At 38.4% G+C, this 16,124-nt stretch overlaps 1 protein-coding gene across 7 annotated transcripts in view; it reads right to left on the minus strand.

Moving 5' to 3' along the window:
* Positions 1-16,124, minus strand: part of LOC101159950 (disintegrin and metalloproteinase domain-containing protein 11) — a 33,659-nt gene that overhangs the window by 8,948 nt on the left and 8,587 nt on the right. For 3 of the 7 annotated variants that reach the window (XM_023949611.1, XM_023949608.1, XM_023949605.1), the window contains exons 5-20: positions 11,813-11,895; positions 11,624-11,681; positions 9,464-9,524; positions 8,841-8,977; positions 7,202-7,276; positions 7,046-7,117; positions 4,672-4,838; positions 4,491-4,575; positions 4,337-4,427; positions 4,138-4,189; positions 3,934-4,033; positions 3,782-3,853; positions 3,470-3,562; positions 1,935-2,015; positions 941-1,055; positions 704-809 (exon numbers count right to left, since the gene is read on the minus strand). In XM_023949611.1, the coding sequence (XP_023805379.1) occupies positions 704-809; positions 941-1,055; positions 1,935-2,015; positions 3,470-3,562; positions 3,782-3,853; positions 3,934-4,033; positions 4,138-4,189; positions 4,337-4,427; positions 4,491-4,575; positions 4,672-4,838; positions 7,046-7,117; positions 7,202-7,276; positions 8,841-8,977; positions 9,464-9,524; positions 11,624-11,681; positions 11,813-11,895 (1,448 nt within the window). The remainder of the gene's footprint in view (positions 1-703; positions 810-940; positions 1,056-1,934; positions 2,016-3,469; positions 3,563-3,781; positions 3,854-3,933; positions 4,034-4,137; positions 4,190-4,336; positions 4,428-4,490; positions 4,576-4,671; positions 4,839-7,045; positions 7,118-7,201; positions 7,277-8,840; positions 8,978-9,463; positions 9,525-11,623; positions 11,682-11,812; positions 11,896-16,124) is intronic. The other 4 variants (XM_023949610.1, XM_023949609.1, XM_023949612.1 and 1 more) reach the window with 4 other exon arrangements.

Consider the following 16,124-nt stretch of genomic DNA (forward strand, 5'->3'; position numbering starts at 1 on the left):
GTGGTACTGTTTACTTGCTAGAATGTTTTATTTGAAGGCCTCTTACATCACCCTCAGTGCATGTCTTGGTTTTCGTGTATGCGGCGTGTGGCGTGCCAAAACGTCACAAATTTAAATGGAAGTACCTTAAAATAAGGCTTTTACAGCAGTTATTAGGATCAAAATAGATTGATTACACTGATTAATTGCAGGTCACAATTAATTACTTGCGCAAACGAAGAGAAAAAAAGATTTTCTTTTGTCTTAATCAAAAATTGAACTTTATCAAAAACGTTTTATTTATTTTAACCTTAATTCTGTTCCTTTTTTTAATTGCCATTACTTTTATTTAAGCTCAACTTGAATCTTTTCCAAAGTGATTGAAGTCTGAAACTGAATTCATCCTTCAATAAAGATATTATTTTAAAAAACTGTTGTTTTTGTTAGAAAGACACAGTAAGAGATGCTGTCACATTAACCCAATGAATCATGGGAGATGTAGTGGAAAAATAAGGATGGTGCTGATGCCAAACAGACTTCCGCCTCCTAACTTTGTTAATTTAATGTCTTTTTACACGTTATTGTCTTTTTACACGGTCCGACACCGGATCCTGCGGAAAGCTACTCTGCTAAACACGATACTTGATTGGTTAAAAAATGCTGCATCAGATAACAATCATTCAAATGTAAAACAGCTTTTGATGATAAAAAACAAATCCCTCACTGCTTGTTGCACTGCACCCATCCCTGACCACGGGGGTCTGGACCGCAGTTTCCTTTCTCTGTGCCTTCAGAGTTCAGCTTTTCGTAGCAAAATCTGTCGGCCGAGTCTGAAAGGAAAGAACCGTCTTAAAACAAATTCAAACATTTTAAAAAAGAAAGTATGTAAGAAAAAAAACACACGGTTTGATTAAAAAAAAAAACATAATCAATGGACAGAGGTGTTGAATAAAAATGGTACCGAAGCCCCACAGAGTTCTGCACTGGTCGTCTCTGGTCTTACAGCGCCCTTCATAGCAGCGACCCCGACCTGCAGCACAGGCGTATCCGTCCAGTTTGTGGACATTGTGAGGGCACTTCAAAAGGAGGGGGTCACATGACAGCAGACTTCAAAATCAAAAAATCAAATCAAACTTTATTTATAAAGCACTTTTTCAGACATTTTTAACACAAAATGCTTTACATCACAAAAACATTTTTTTAACTTGACGAAACAAAAGTAAAAACAAACAGATTCACACATGGAAATGATAAAGTACCCCCCCCCCATCTTTATGCACACAACAAAATAAAGCATAAATGAGATGCAAATTTGGTTTAATTTGAAATATTTTGAACAATATTTTGGGGATCTGTCCACACCGGCGCCCACCCCACTCATGAATAGAGGTCACTACCAATAGACCAACCAATCACAGCAAGAGGCCTGTGAGATCCCACCGCCTGACCACTGAGGTTTAAAGACCCACTGCCCTTAGCATTGTTCTTCCTGCATTTTTATGATGATTGACATTCCTTCATCTTCCTCCGTTTATTCCCTTTCGGGGTCACGGGGCTGCCGGAGCCTATCCCGGCCACTGATTGACATTAAGCTCAAAATTTTATTTCCAAGCATTTGTTTATTCAAATCATTAGCAAATGAAAAAAAATTAAAATGGGGGTGGGGGGGGGCTGGGGTTGTTCTGCATTAATAGTCCCGCCCACAACTCCAAATTTCGAATGAACTACTGCCACTCTGCAGAAACTATGGCCTAGAAAACGACACAGGTTGTTGTTTTTGTTTCTGAAAATGGCATATTTATATATTTAAAAAACCCTCTAAAAACCACTGATCAGTTAATCACTAATCAGTGGAGGAACCGTGAATAAAGGTCCCTATAAGGAAATTACTAGAGTTCAAATAAAACGTTTTTTAAAAAAAAGCAATCAACAAAGCTTTATCTCTTTTTTTTCACCTGGCTGGTGTCTCCTGTGCAGGTCTCTGCAATGTCACAGTCGTTGACGGCTTCACGGCACGTCACGCCTCTCAGCTCATACTGGATCAACCAGAGGGGAAGATTAGAGACAATAAAGAAACGTCTGAGGCCCACGAAATGACTAAAACAGTGACATTCAACCCTTATAAAAAGCTTCAACCCTGTTTAAAGTGAGGTACAGTGGTCCCTCAATTATCGCAGGGATTTGTAACCTGCGATAAAGGAGATAAAAGAGAATTACAAATGTTTAAGGCTGTAAAACCCCTCAATACAGACATGAACAATTTAAAAACATTTCTCTCTTGTTTAAATCTTAAAGTTCAAACCTTTAAAGAAACTAAATCCAGTGTTATAAAATGAAAACAAAAATCGGCTGGCGATCAAAGATCTAAAACTGCAAAAAAAAAAAAAAGAGGACATTCAAAGGTCCACCACACCATACTATTTATGACCAATTTGTTTTATACTTAAGTCATTTTCCTTTATAAAACTCATAAAAATGAAATAGTGTTAATTTAATTAATTTAATAAGCAACTCGCACTAGGGTTTGGTACCGAGCCCCGGTATTGAACGAGCCCGGGGGCCACATTCTTCAAGACCGCAGTATCGTTAAGATGTGGCCTCATCCGTTCTGCTATCGGTACTGGAGAAGTCACATTTTTTGTGTCCCACAAGATATAAACGTTATCTGCCATATTTAACTCACAGAGTCAGCCAATTTCCCATTAATTAATGATGATATTAATTTCGCTATTCTCGCAGAAGAGGAGAGGTCTGTCTGGCTATTTGTGTACAAGGGGGGCGGGGCTGTTGTTCAGACAGTACGCGGCGCGCATACAATTACTTAAATCTGTGCCAGAGCGCCCCGACTATCCTGTCAACCTGCTGCTATGATGACCGTATTTTGCGCTCTCTGTGTAGAACTCTCTGGAGGGGCGCGAGGAAAAACGACTCGCTGCTGCAGAGGATGTGAGCAGGTGAGCAGGTAGAGAGGAAAAGCAGGTAGAGAGGCGGGGGAGGGGCTTTGGCTTCCAACTCTGTCATTGAGATGGAAACACGGCCGTCAGATTAAGACGCAGCTTTCACTGCGGGAGTTGGAGCAGAGACTTTTCTCTGGGATGATTTTATGAACTCAAACATTTATTTAATTTAATGTTTTATATTTACATCATGACAGCAATGTCAAAACATCACTGTTTATTTTCTTTAAATAACTTCTTTTTACATGTATTTTATTTTTGAAGTTAGAAAAACGTATAAAGTAAAATGTTTTGTTGAAAAAAACATTGTTGCATAATGAGGAAATAAAACACTTTATGATCGTAATTTGTTATTTATTTATTTTTCGTCCTCAAAAAGTATCAATAAGAGTATCGTTAAAATTCCGGATCGATAGGCAGTATCAATAAGAGTAGTAGTACCGTTAAAACCTTAACTTTACCCATCCCTAAATCGCACTCTCATAAGTCCTGACCCAGGAAGGTCCCTCAAGAAGGACCCTGAAGGAACTCACCTTGCAGTCTCTGCAGCAGAGCCCATTACTACACAAGGCATTGTGGGTAAGAGTGCACTTTTTACAGCAGTTGGCTCCTTTCAGAGCACATTCCTGAATCCAAAAGGAAAAAAAAAACAAAATGGTTTGATCAGAGAAATTATTCTACAACTTTAGCATCTACTTCAACTTCAACAGACAGATCTGACACAGATTTTATTTTTTGTCTTTATCCATCACAGTAAAAACATGTAATTTCTTCAGGAAAATGACAAAAGGTACTTGAATGCTGATGTGCATCAAAGCGACCAAAAGGTCTTCAGCTGCTCTCACCTCATGTGACCCGCAGTCACATTCCTCTCCAAGCTCCACAAATCCATTTCCACACTTTGGAGGGTCCAAAAGCTGCAGGAAAACCCTAAACATTATGCATCTGTGTCTTGATTTCTTTGCATTCAAATCTAACCAAACGAATCCCTTCTCACCATTGTAGGCTTGTTGAAGAGGCAGCTGCCTCCTCCCTGCTGGAGGAAACGCAGGTACTGCTCAATACTGCAGCGGGAAAACTTCCTCGGCAGGTAGTAGCTGTTTCAATCACACAAAAATGGACTAAAAACGGCAAACCAATGCATTCAAATTCATGTAAGATGGTTAGAAATCCTAAAATATATAAAGCTACAAGTTTATACCCCGTATCTTCCATGATGCAGCCAAGCCATGGGTCTGGACACCTGCAGCTTCCTGGACAAACAATGTACTTTAAGTAACAAAAAAATGTGAAATTAAATAGGAAATAGTGAAACTAAGAGGATAAATCACCATCAAAGTAATAAAAATAGAAACATTTAATGGAAAAGTTTCTCAGGAAAGCAGTGACTTGAGCTCTACCTGCAGATGTTTGCTCCTTGTTCCTTAGCATGCCGATGTTCTGCCCCAGACTCTGACACAGAGTGATTGCCATGGGGCCCCTGCTGCCATACTAAACAGATGAAGTTTTTCAAAAACCCATTCTTCTCAAAAAAAACGTTTTCTTTATAGTCACCTCATTGACGCCTCCACCCCGTGTCAGGGAGCAGATGCCTCCGATGTACGCCGCCTCGCCACGGTTGCTCTTAAACGTTTTCCCGCTGTGAAGTAAGACGATTAAAAAACTCGCACGAGAAAAAAAGAAAGTGCCAGAGGAAGACGACAAATGACGTTTCCAGAGAAAAGATGAAACCCACGAGAAGAGATGCACGGCATCGCAGCGGTCTCCGATGCTCTTCTTCCTATACTTCATGAAGTCTCGCAACGTGAGCATGGCGTCGTCAACAACAGCAACTTTGTTCTCAGACGACCAGGTTTCCATGGCGACCAGGACGATGCGGGTGTTAAGCTGCTCTTTGTAGATCTGAGTGGATCATAAAAGGGAATAACCAATAAAGAAACGCTATATTCTAACCTAAATCAGAAAATAACTAATTTATGAATTTCAAATTCAACATATAATTAAAGCTGAGAGTGGCGTTTTATGGCCTGCCTTCGCTACCTGCCCTTGTCACCCCCATTACCCCCTTGTTACCTACCCTCACTGGTTAAGTCCCTGCCTCAAGCCCTTAACTCTCCCTCATGTTTTGGTCGTCTGGGGGAGATGAACAGGTCTACACAATTTTTAGGAGAACTGTCAAAAGTAAACTTTTGGATAACCTCGCCCACATTCCTAAAATGTTCATATCATATTTCAAATTGTTTGGTTCAGCTTGAGCCAACAACTTTGTCACTTTTGCAAAATCGCTCACTATGCTGAGATTATTAATCTACAACTCCAGAACATTCCAACTCCCCCCCCCCCAAAAAAAGTAGCTTTGCAGTGATGCTTGAGGAGTTATGAGGGGATGGATCAAAATTCCTAGGAGGTGTTAAAATCTGTAGCTGGAACTAAAGGGGATTGTGTTCGAAAATTCAAGGCGGGTGCCTCTTCCCAAAGACAAAAGTCAACAAAACTTCTTGGGTGGTTGTAGAAATAACTTGGTGGTGAATGTGTGAAATTTTGCGACGATTGCTTGAAAAAATAAGTTGTATTGGTTGAATACTATAAAGCATTCAACCCATTGTTTTCCTGTTTCTATTTATTCCTTTATTACAGCATCTTCCCATGTTTTTTGCCGCCTAACTTCTACAATGTTTCTGCAATTTTAACCATTCAACTATTAAAATGTTCAGCTCTTCCAGCTTTTTCCAGATATGACTTTTGGTCCTTCAAATCCTTAAACTTTTTAAGAGATTCCAAGATTTTTGCCTCCATTAAAATACATAGGCGCAGAACATCACTGGTTTGAGACCTGGCGCTGGCATTTTTCACAAAAATATCTTTTTTGTTATTTTGCTGATTTCACTTAATTTATGGTCAACTTTAATTATTTCTTTCTTTATTTATTTTTTGCCAATCATTACCCTTTAAGCTTCATTTTCATTCAGCAATACAGCATTCAACCCTGCATTTTCTTCTGGATATGCAGCTCCTTCTAGTTTTTAAAATGTGAACATCGCCAACCTTCACACTTTACCTTTGGCCATCCCATAATAGTTTCAAAACTTCCTTTGAACTTTCCTGACATTTTGATTTGTTGAAATACTGAAATATTGTTTGAGCTCTATAAGAGATTTTTTTTTATGGTTTCTTTCGCTGTGATGTCATCCTTCTTAAATGGGGGGGGTTGGTTGATCTCTATGCCCAGCATTCATTTTCATCTTTGGTGAGTTTTTGAGTTTGTGGTGGGGATGAAATGTTCCCTCAAAAGCGCTGTAAGAAAGAAGAAATGCTAAACCAATCTGGACTTTGCAGTCCAGAACAGAACCATGGAAAAATGTTAAAGAAAACTTCTGATTTTTAACCATAAATGAATGTGGTGAAGACAAACGTCTGCAACAGCTTTCTGTGAACAGAAGATGGCGCCGTCACCTTAAAAGTAAAGGAAGCAGCAGCCACAGAGCTTTGTGAAACAAACCCCTTTAGATGATCAGATAAAGCAAAAAAAGTGTTTTTGGTCACACTGACAGACAGCTGCAGAGGCAAGTATTTGGACTGTTTCCATGGAAACTAATGCACTTATTGTACCTATAGATTGCTAAAAGCTTTTACACAGTTCACTTTTTTCATATGTAGTGTGATCATACCAAACTATAGGTTAAATTCTTTAAAGATATGATTAAAAAAGATTAAAAACTATATAATTTCTTGCAGCTTTTTAAAATTGAATTAAAAGAATGAGCTTTACTGACGATTGATTTAAAGGATCTAACTGCATCTGTATACCTAATGGAAAGGTGATTGCAAAAACATCAAACTGGAAAAAATAAAAACAATTCATAAAAGCTAAAAGTCTGGTGTTCTGCTTCACAGAAAACTGAAAGAAAGACTTGTGGAGAACTTCTGAAATGTAAAGTTGTTTAAATAAAATTGTCTATCCAGCAAAGTTTCCTGTGCAGACTAAAGGTGATGGTGGATGTTCTCTCATAAAGTCTTTGCTGTAAAGACGACTGGAAGAGGAAACTCAGCTAGGTATTCCCTTGGATTATGTGGCATTTAGAACTTGATCGACTGTAACAGTTTCTCACCAAATCAGCCATGTTCACCACCGATTTGGCAAAATTCTTCGTCTTCTCCGTGGACCGATCTAGCCGAACAAACTGGAAAAGACAGAGCAGAATATTTTGCATTTTAGGGAATTAAGTATTGAAAGTACATCTTCGGTGAAAGTGTTTCCCACCTACCATTTCATAATCGTTTACAACCATCAGCTCGATGTATTTGGTCTCCGTCAGGACGGTGCGTTGTCCACGCCTCACCTGCAGGGCGAGAGGAAAGACGACGCACAAACGCCTATTGTCACAAAAACCTTCACAAGACAGAGACGCACAACGTATGAGCAGCAGACAATACCATCCCTCATGCAGCAGAAATGCCTGCTGAGGCAGAGAAACTACAGTCGTTCTCTAAAGGGCAACACAAAGAACTACATTCATTTATTTATGCTCAACAACAAAGCTCATCTTTGGATTTGAGGTAAAAAAGACACATTAACCGTAAAAAATCTCCCACTTTGCAATTGTTTTAATAAAAAACTTTAATAATAAACTACAAATAGAAGTGATTTTTTTCTAAACTATGGAACACAATTGGACCTAAATAGAAGAATTAAGTCACATTCTCAAAAATATTTAAACTAAAATGTGTTAGTTTGAGTTTAAATGTCCATACAACTGATTCATTTAAGGGTGATGCTATCCAAAAAAGAACCAAATATTAAGGAATTTATTTCATAAGGTAATATTTGGGTTAGAAAAATGAGAGCTGCCTGCAGCTGCTGCCAATCGTGACTCAGTTACTCACCATTTAGTCCCAATTTGCAGCTTTAAAGCATTTTTATCAAATTCATTTAAGTCATAATGTTGTGTATTTCAGAAATTTGGCAGTGAAGATCCTCTAATTGAATCCCGTTTATCTGTGAATGTTTCAAGCTGTACTTTTCAATAGGAGCGTAGTAAGAACCAACAAAGTTGATTTAGATACAAATAATTGATTTAAAAAAAAAAGTCAGACTGTTTGTTTACCAGCTTTTTAACGTTTCCAAAATTGTTCTTTAAAATATAATAAAAAAATAAAGGTTTCACACTGTTTTACCCTGATTCAGAGTTAAACCAGACAAAAAGAGATGAAAAAACATAGAAAAGGAAATAAAATCTCGTCTGTAATCTATACTGAAGGCCGTGTCACACGGTCACTACGTACATTGTGCGCATTTGCCATATATGAAACTAGATAGATACCGTAATTCATAAGAGTTTGTGTGTTTGTCATTCGTGGATTATTTTTAGCACACAGATCTTTACGTGAATTTAGGTTTTAAGCTGTTTGAAATTTTTGGTCGGTTGAGAATTACGTAGTTTACTCGTATCTAATGCAGTTTGTACGCAGTCATTACATTTCGAGATGCATTCGCAGATTTGTGGCTTTCCATGACCGTTCCACACATGTCTAACGGACTTTTTCATGAATGAACCACCGATGTATAACTTTTATGTCGTGTCTACGGCCCACATATCGCATTCATATACGCACTGATGAACAAATCACTAATGAATTGCATCTAAACAGCGCGATATTTACGCACGGTTCATGTCCTGCGTTGATTTATAAGTTCTTTGCGTAGTTTTTTCATACTTCTGCTGTAGTTCTTTCGTGATACATCTGTGAAAATTTCACATAAAGACCACAGCTTTTCTTACTTTTTCCATGTATATTCACAGACGACCAATTTTCATCCGTGCAAAATGTACGTAGTGCCTTGAGGAAGATTTGCACGACACATAGCAGCTAACGGTGAGGATTGAGTCGTGCACAAAGACTGACTTGTCTCTTTGAGCGTCTCAGGCCTGGAAAAACCTTTGTCTCGCTGCTGGTCGCTCCACTTCCATCCTTCAGCTTGTCTACTTTGCTGTAACCATCTGACTGTCCTTCAGGCGCCGTGCTGTTCCCGGAGCACCCTGCTGCACGCAAACACATAGCAGACACACACACATTCACTCATAAAAATGACGAGTCATCAGTCCGAAATGGATTTAACAGCATATTTTAGTCTCCTGCCAGTCTGCAGAAAAGATCAATATCACGCAGCCAACAGAGGAAGTAGCAGCAGAAGGAGACACGAAGGTGGCAAAGGCGAGAATGATTTTAGGAGAATTAAAGAAGTGTTTGGGATGAACAGAGAGGGAGGAACATGAGACATCCAGCAAGGTCGAGGAAGACAGACAGACAGGCTGTGACTGCACCGTCATTGAAGAAAAATAAACGTGCACACTTCAATGCAACTTGATAAGGACACAAGAAGCTGCATTCTTGTCAAGTCTGGCTGCAAATCTCTAGAAAAGTTGCAGCAGATTTGTAAACTCAAGTTAAAAGCTCGTTTAAAAAAAATCCAGAGGATGCTAAATAAGTCAAAAAATAAAAGAAAGACTTCTTGATTTCAGTCCTACCTGGAAAAGGAAGCTGGAAGAGGTCAATGTCAGGTATCCGATAGACGATATGATTTTCCTGCTCCAGAAGAAAAAAGAGCGAAAAAAAATAATTTCAAAACACAATTTCGAAAGTTCAGTCTATGCTTTTATATTAAATGAAATCTTTTGTTATCAGTAATGCTCTTTCCATATAGCATGTGCATCCTACTGCATCGATGGTGGTTGACTTTCCACAAATCTAAGTATTTTGAAACTGTGAGGCAAAATATGGAGTTTTAGGGCCAGTTTTCAAACTTTTTTATCCATTATTTTATTACGACTTTAAAGTCTTAAAGTAACGAGGAAAAATTAATAACTATAAGAATAAAGTCCTAAATATATGACATAATTCAAGACTGTTGTAAATTTACGTGTCTATAGTTGTAAATTTGCAAGGAAAAAAAGTCATAAATTTACAAGAAAAAAATCATCAATATACAAGAAAAAAACTTGATAATTTCAAAGAAGAGAAGTCATACATTTACGAGAAATAGTCAGAAACTTACGTGTTTTAAAGTCGTAAATTTACAAGAAAAAAAGACTAAAGGTGTTTGTTTGAAGATTAAAATTTTGTGAAGCATTAATAACGAATAGGTTTCAAAAAACAAGCCGGCTTTGTGGGGTTCGGTGTTGGTAAGGCAGAGTTTCATATGTAAAATAAAGAGCTCAGAGACACATTTAGGTGTTGAGGACGGCTACTTTATTCTGCCATCATCATTCACATACCCAGAAATCCATTTGTCACCTTACGTCATAGAACTGTCATGCGCACAAGGATGCAGGGATCCTGCAAGCCACCCATCCATGAATAAAATATTAATAACTGTAAATAAAACAAAAGAGCTTCCAAATATTTGTAACGTTATCGATAAACATTCAGATCAACTGTTCAATTGAATTTAGTCAGTCTGCTCTGCTGCTGCGTGGCATTCACTTGCTGCACTGGATGCTCACTTCGACTTTAATCGCGTACATTTACGAGATTTAAAGTCGTAAATTTACTACTTTGAATATCTAATAAAATATTTTTTGGTGGCCATAAAACTCCGATCATCTTTTGATCTATTTTCCAATGGTTCATAGTAGTTTTTCAATTATGATTATGACGTTTATTAGCAAAAATCAACAAACCTGGGTTGATTTCTAGGACAGATTCTGCAGAACGGCAGTAGTTCATTAGAAGTTTGCCTCCCAGTTGTGGTGCAGTGCATAAAATAAAATACGCTCTCCCCCTTCTTGAGAGCGTATTTTCTACCTCACAAACACAGTCTTTTTCAAACTGCTTTGTTTTCCCCGTTTCACAACAATTTGAATAAGAAAAAAGATGCCATTTCAAGCTTTTTATATATATATATATACATATATATATGTACATATATATATGTCCTCCATCGTGTGAAAAATGCCACAAGAACATATTAAAAAACACGATTTTTATCTGAGTAGGTCTTTAAATTAAGTCAAACTTGACTTAGAACAAAATTAAGAAACCAAAAGTCAGAAACAAAATTAGTGATTAAAATCTAAATTTTATTTCTGTTAAAACAGTCATAAATTTAGATTAAGTTTAACTTTTATTTGCACTCTGGAGAAGTGAAAAAAACCTTAAAAACATAAATGAATGAACCAAAGTAAAACCTCTTGCAGTATGAAAAGAATATTTTCCTCTGACGTACAAACAGATCAATGCGAGAAAAGTGCTCGAATGCATTATTAATCAGATGTGTGACTGTCATGAGGACGTAAACGCCACTGGACATGGTGCTGCACTTCAGCTGAAGATAAATACTTTATGAAAATGACCCATCTGAGATGGAGAGCTAAGCAGAGAGCCCGGAGTTTATGATGAGCTGAGAGGCCATCGATCCAACCCTCCACTCCATGTAATCGAGCTGTGCTCTGATAACTGTGGTCCTCAGTGCAAAAAAATCTCAACATCTCCCTTCAGCTGCTCAATACTCTTAAGTTTTATCAGTGTTGTTTAGTTTTTACACTTCTGAGTTGATCTTTTTATGTCATTTTTGCATCCGTCTTCTTAAAAAAGAAAGACATTGTAAAAGAAAACACTAAATTTAGTCTTTTTAAGGGTTTTTGTTTGATGGCAACAGAGGAACAGTCTGACTCTTAGTCAGTTCTCACCTGAGAATTCCCAACAGGTTCAATCCCATAAGAGAAATTCCCATCGGAAAACATTCCCCTGCAAAAAAAAAAAAAAAAAAAGCTGCTATATTACTCATAAAACATTAATTGACTTTACTTCTACATTTGCGACAAACTTGAACATTTTAAAAATGTCTTAAAAGAATTTTGTCAAGGTGTCAAACTTACTCCAAGCCAAGACAGGTAGATAAAGCCACCCAGGAACCCGGCAGCCCCCGCACCCGTCCGTGGTAATAGCAGTGCTCCCCTCCCTGGAACCAAACAGACGTCAGTAAGACACTGAAGCCTCCATCCTCCAGTGTCATGTTCATGTCAAATTTCAGAAAATGAAACCAGAACCTTCAGGAGGGACCTCTGGGTGCCACTGATCACCTAAACCCTTCCTACAGAGTGTATTTTCCATCAGCCTGAGGAAAATAAACTCAGGAAGGTTGGCTGGAGGAGATCAGTGACCAACCTCAACTACAACAGAACAGTCTGAGAAAAATCTGACTGAGCTGCTGCTGCTGCAGAGGGGAATTTCAGCAAGATGATCACATGATGGAATTTTTATGGGAAAAAAACCACGATAAACCAGCTAAATACAAGTTTAACAAATTTTCAGCTAAAACTCCAGATAAACTAGATCCTACCAACCAATAGCTGTCTTTTAACTTATTTATGTTTTTTTTTTTTTAAAGATCCATCACAAACCCATAAAAGCCAAAAGCTATCTTTAACTGTCTGTGGTTTACAGCAATGCAAAAATACAAATTCAGTTTAAAGCCAGACTATATTTTCACGGAGCGGACATTAAGATGTGATGGATAAATGCAACAAAATTAATTCATAGAACATTGACAAAAACTGTATTATCAATATAATAAAAAGCCCTTTGTATGAAACTTTATTTAAAAGTGCATTTGTAACATTACAGAGACATTGTTGGGCTGCTTAGATGACTTGATAACTGGAAATGAACATGCAGGGATGTACAGACTGACAGATGTATACCAGGAAGAATTGATGGATGCATGCTTAGATGAAAAAATTGAGGCAAACGTTGGATTAAAGGATGGGTGAATGTATAATTGCAAGTTTTCATGCTTAGATGAAAGCATGACTGCAAATACACATACTCAGATGAAAGGATGGATGACTGTAGAGGTGAATGCTTGGATGAAAGGATGGATGACTGTAGAGGTGAATGCTTGGATGAAAAGATGGATGACTGCAGAGATGAATGCTTGGATGAAAGGATGGACGACTGTAGAGGTGAATGCCTGGATGAAAGGATGGATGACTGTAGAGGTGAATGCATGGATGAAAGGATGAATGCAGAGGTGAATGCTTGGATGAAAGGATGGATGACTGTAGAGGTGAATGCTTGGATGAAAGGATGGATGACTGTAGAGGTGAATGCTTGGAATGAAAGGATGGATGACTGTAGAGGTGAATGCTTGGATGAAAAGATGGATGACTGCAGAGATGAATGCTTGGATGAAAGGATGGATGACTGTAGAGGTGAATGCCTGGATGAAAGGATGGATGACTGTAGAGGGGAATGCATGGATGAAAGGATGAATGCAGAGGTGAATGCTTGGATGAAAGGATGGATGACTGTAGAGGTGAATGCTTGGATGAAAGGATGGATGACTGTAGAGGTGAATGCTTGGAATGAAAGGATGGATGACTGTAGAGGTGAATGCTTGGATGAAAGGATGGATGACTGTAGAGGTGAATGCTTGGATGAAAGGATGGATGACTGTAGAGGTGAATGCTTGGAATGAAAGGATGGATGACTGTAGAGGTGAATGCTTGGAATGAAAGGATGGATGACTGTAGAGGTGAATGCTTGGATGAAAGGATGGATGACTGTAGAGGTGAATGCTTGGATGAAAGAATGGATGAATGTAGAGATGAATGTTTGGATGAAAGGATGGATGACTGTAGAGGTAAATGCTTGGATGAAAGGATGGATGACTGTAGAGGTGAATGCTTGGATGAAAGAATGGATGAATGTAGAGGTGAATGTTTGGATGAAAGGATGGATGACTGTATGGGGAAATGCTTGGATGAAAGGATGGATGACTGCAGAGGTGAATGCCTGGATGAAAGGATGGATGACTGTAGAGGTAAATGCTTGGATGAAAGGATGGATGACTGTAGAGGTGAATGCTTGTATGAAAGAATGGATGAATGTAAAGGGGGGTGTTTGGATGAAAGGATGGATGACTGTAGAGGTAAATGCTTGGATGAAAGGATGGATGACTGTAGAGGTGAATGCTTGGATGAAAGAATGGATGACTGTAGAGGTGAATGCTTGGATGAAAGGATGGATGACTGTAGAGGTGAATGCTTGTATGAAAGAATGGATGAATGTAGAGGTGAATGTTTGGATGAAAGGATGGATGACTGTAGAGGTAAATGCTTGGATGAAAGGATGGATGACTGTAGAGGTGAATGCTTGGATGAAAGAATGGATGACTGTAGAGGTGAATGCTTGGATGAAAGGATGGATGACTGCAGAGGTGAATGCCTAGATTTAAGGATGGATGACTGTAGAGGTGAATGCTTGGATGAAAGGATGGATGACTGTAGAGGTGAATGATTGGATGAAAGGATGGATGACTGCAGAGGTGAATGCCTAGATTTAAGGATGGATGACTGTAGAGGTGAATGCTTGGATGAAAGGATGGATGACTGCAGAGGTGAATGCTTGGATGAAAGGATGGATGACTGTAGAGGTGAATGATTGGATGAAAGGATGGATGACTGTAGAGGTGAATGCATGGATGAAAGGATGAATGTAGAGGTGAATGCCTGGATGAAAGGATGGATGACTGTAGAGGTGAATGATTGGATGAAAGGATGGATGACTGTAGAGGTGAATGCATGGATGAAAGGATGAATGTAGAGGTGAATGCCTGGATGAAAGGATGGATGACTGTAGAGGTAAATGCTTGGATGAACAAATTAATGCATACATGTTAATAGGAATGGATGGGGCAATGGATGGATTCAAATATGCACGGACAGACAGACGGACTAGTTATAGGTTATAGGTGTTGAAAAACTCAGCCAAGTGAGAAATAAATGGATTTTATCCACTTCAATGTCCCTAATTCTACCACAGTGTGTTAACCTTTCTGCATAGCTGAATATTTCAGTTAAACCTATCGTCCTTCCGGGTCGTCCATTACCTCAATAAATCAATGATCTGGGTAATGTTCTGCAAGGTGACTCAGTGGAGTGTGAAACCTTATCTCATCAGTACATGGAGTGTCCTAAATTTAAAGCAGATATTCACAATCTTCAAGAGTATTTTCTCATGAGTGACTTGAATATCACCTTCACAATTATTCAAGAGTTTTTGTCTCAAATGAAAACCTGATTAAACCTCCAATGTCATGTTGTCCCACATTAACATTCTCATTTCTACAGCTGGTCACTGTAGTTAATTAATTGCAACAAAGTCAAAAGAACTTTCTGTTCTATTATACTAATGAAACAAGCACAGAAAACTTAAAGGCTTATGAATATGCAAGTGTCTATTACAGGTTCAGGTAAGTGGTGACAGTGTGAGTGGCAGTCTCAGCTGACACTTTCGGTTTGGCGAGAGCAGTCGAGAAACCTTCACCTGCTTATTCATAAACCCCTGCAGAGCTAACAAGTGGCTGATCGTGTTTTGAATATAGTGTTTCAACTCTATCTCTCAGTTTACAGTACAGGATTGGTCAGATTACAACAATCGGAGAAGGGATTCAGCTGTCTCAGTCAAGGCGCTCATGCATCTTTGATATGATAAAACTTGAACATGTGAATGTGTGATGAACAGGTTAAGCTGTTTGTAATGAGTCTGCCACCCGAGACGGTTTCTGTCCAAACCAAAATAAAAGTAGATGCTTTACTTTCATAACTTGGTTAAACTTGACTTTAAAATTCAGAAAAAAATCACTTACAGAAGCAAAATGCAAACATCAGAAGGATGCACAAGGTTTTGCAGGAAGTAGGCCATGTTCATTTATTTTCTCTCAGTCTCTGCCAATTATCCCTGTATAAACGGATCTAAGTAGAAATAAGTCCTCATAGGTACAGCCTTGCAGTCAGGGGAGCTTTGATGACAAAACCTGTTCTCATCATGTCAGCCAGGATAAAAAAAGGTGTTTATTTTCTTTCTGTAGGCTGGTGGAACCTAGAAAATAGGAACAAGAATCCATCTGCCTGGCAGGATGTGCCAGACATCAGTTTTGGTGTTAGGAAGGTGTTTTTCTTCACTTGGCTGCTTCAGTCAATTTATGTACCACTTTTTTTGAAGATATGACCTTTGATTAGACACATAGGTGTTTTTAGAACCCTAAGCATTAACAGCAAACCTTTTAACATCCATAAACTGAAAAAAGGAGATGTAAAAAATAAAACATTATGTGCAAAAATACATTTACATCAAAGCAGCGACACGATCGAATAAACTCTTAAGACAAAGTAAGTCAAAGCTTAA

Source organism: Oryzias latipes, chromosome 19 (assembly GCF_002234675.1).
Source record: "Oryzias latipes chromosome 19, ASM223467v1".
NCBI classification, from domain to species: domain Eukaryota; kingdom Metazoa; phylum Chordata; class Actinopteri; order Beloniformes; family Adrianichthyidae; genus Oryzias; species Oryzias latipes.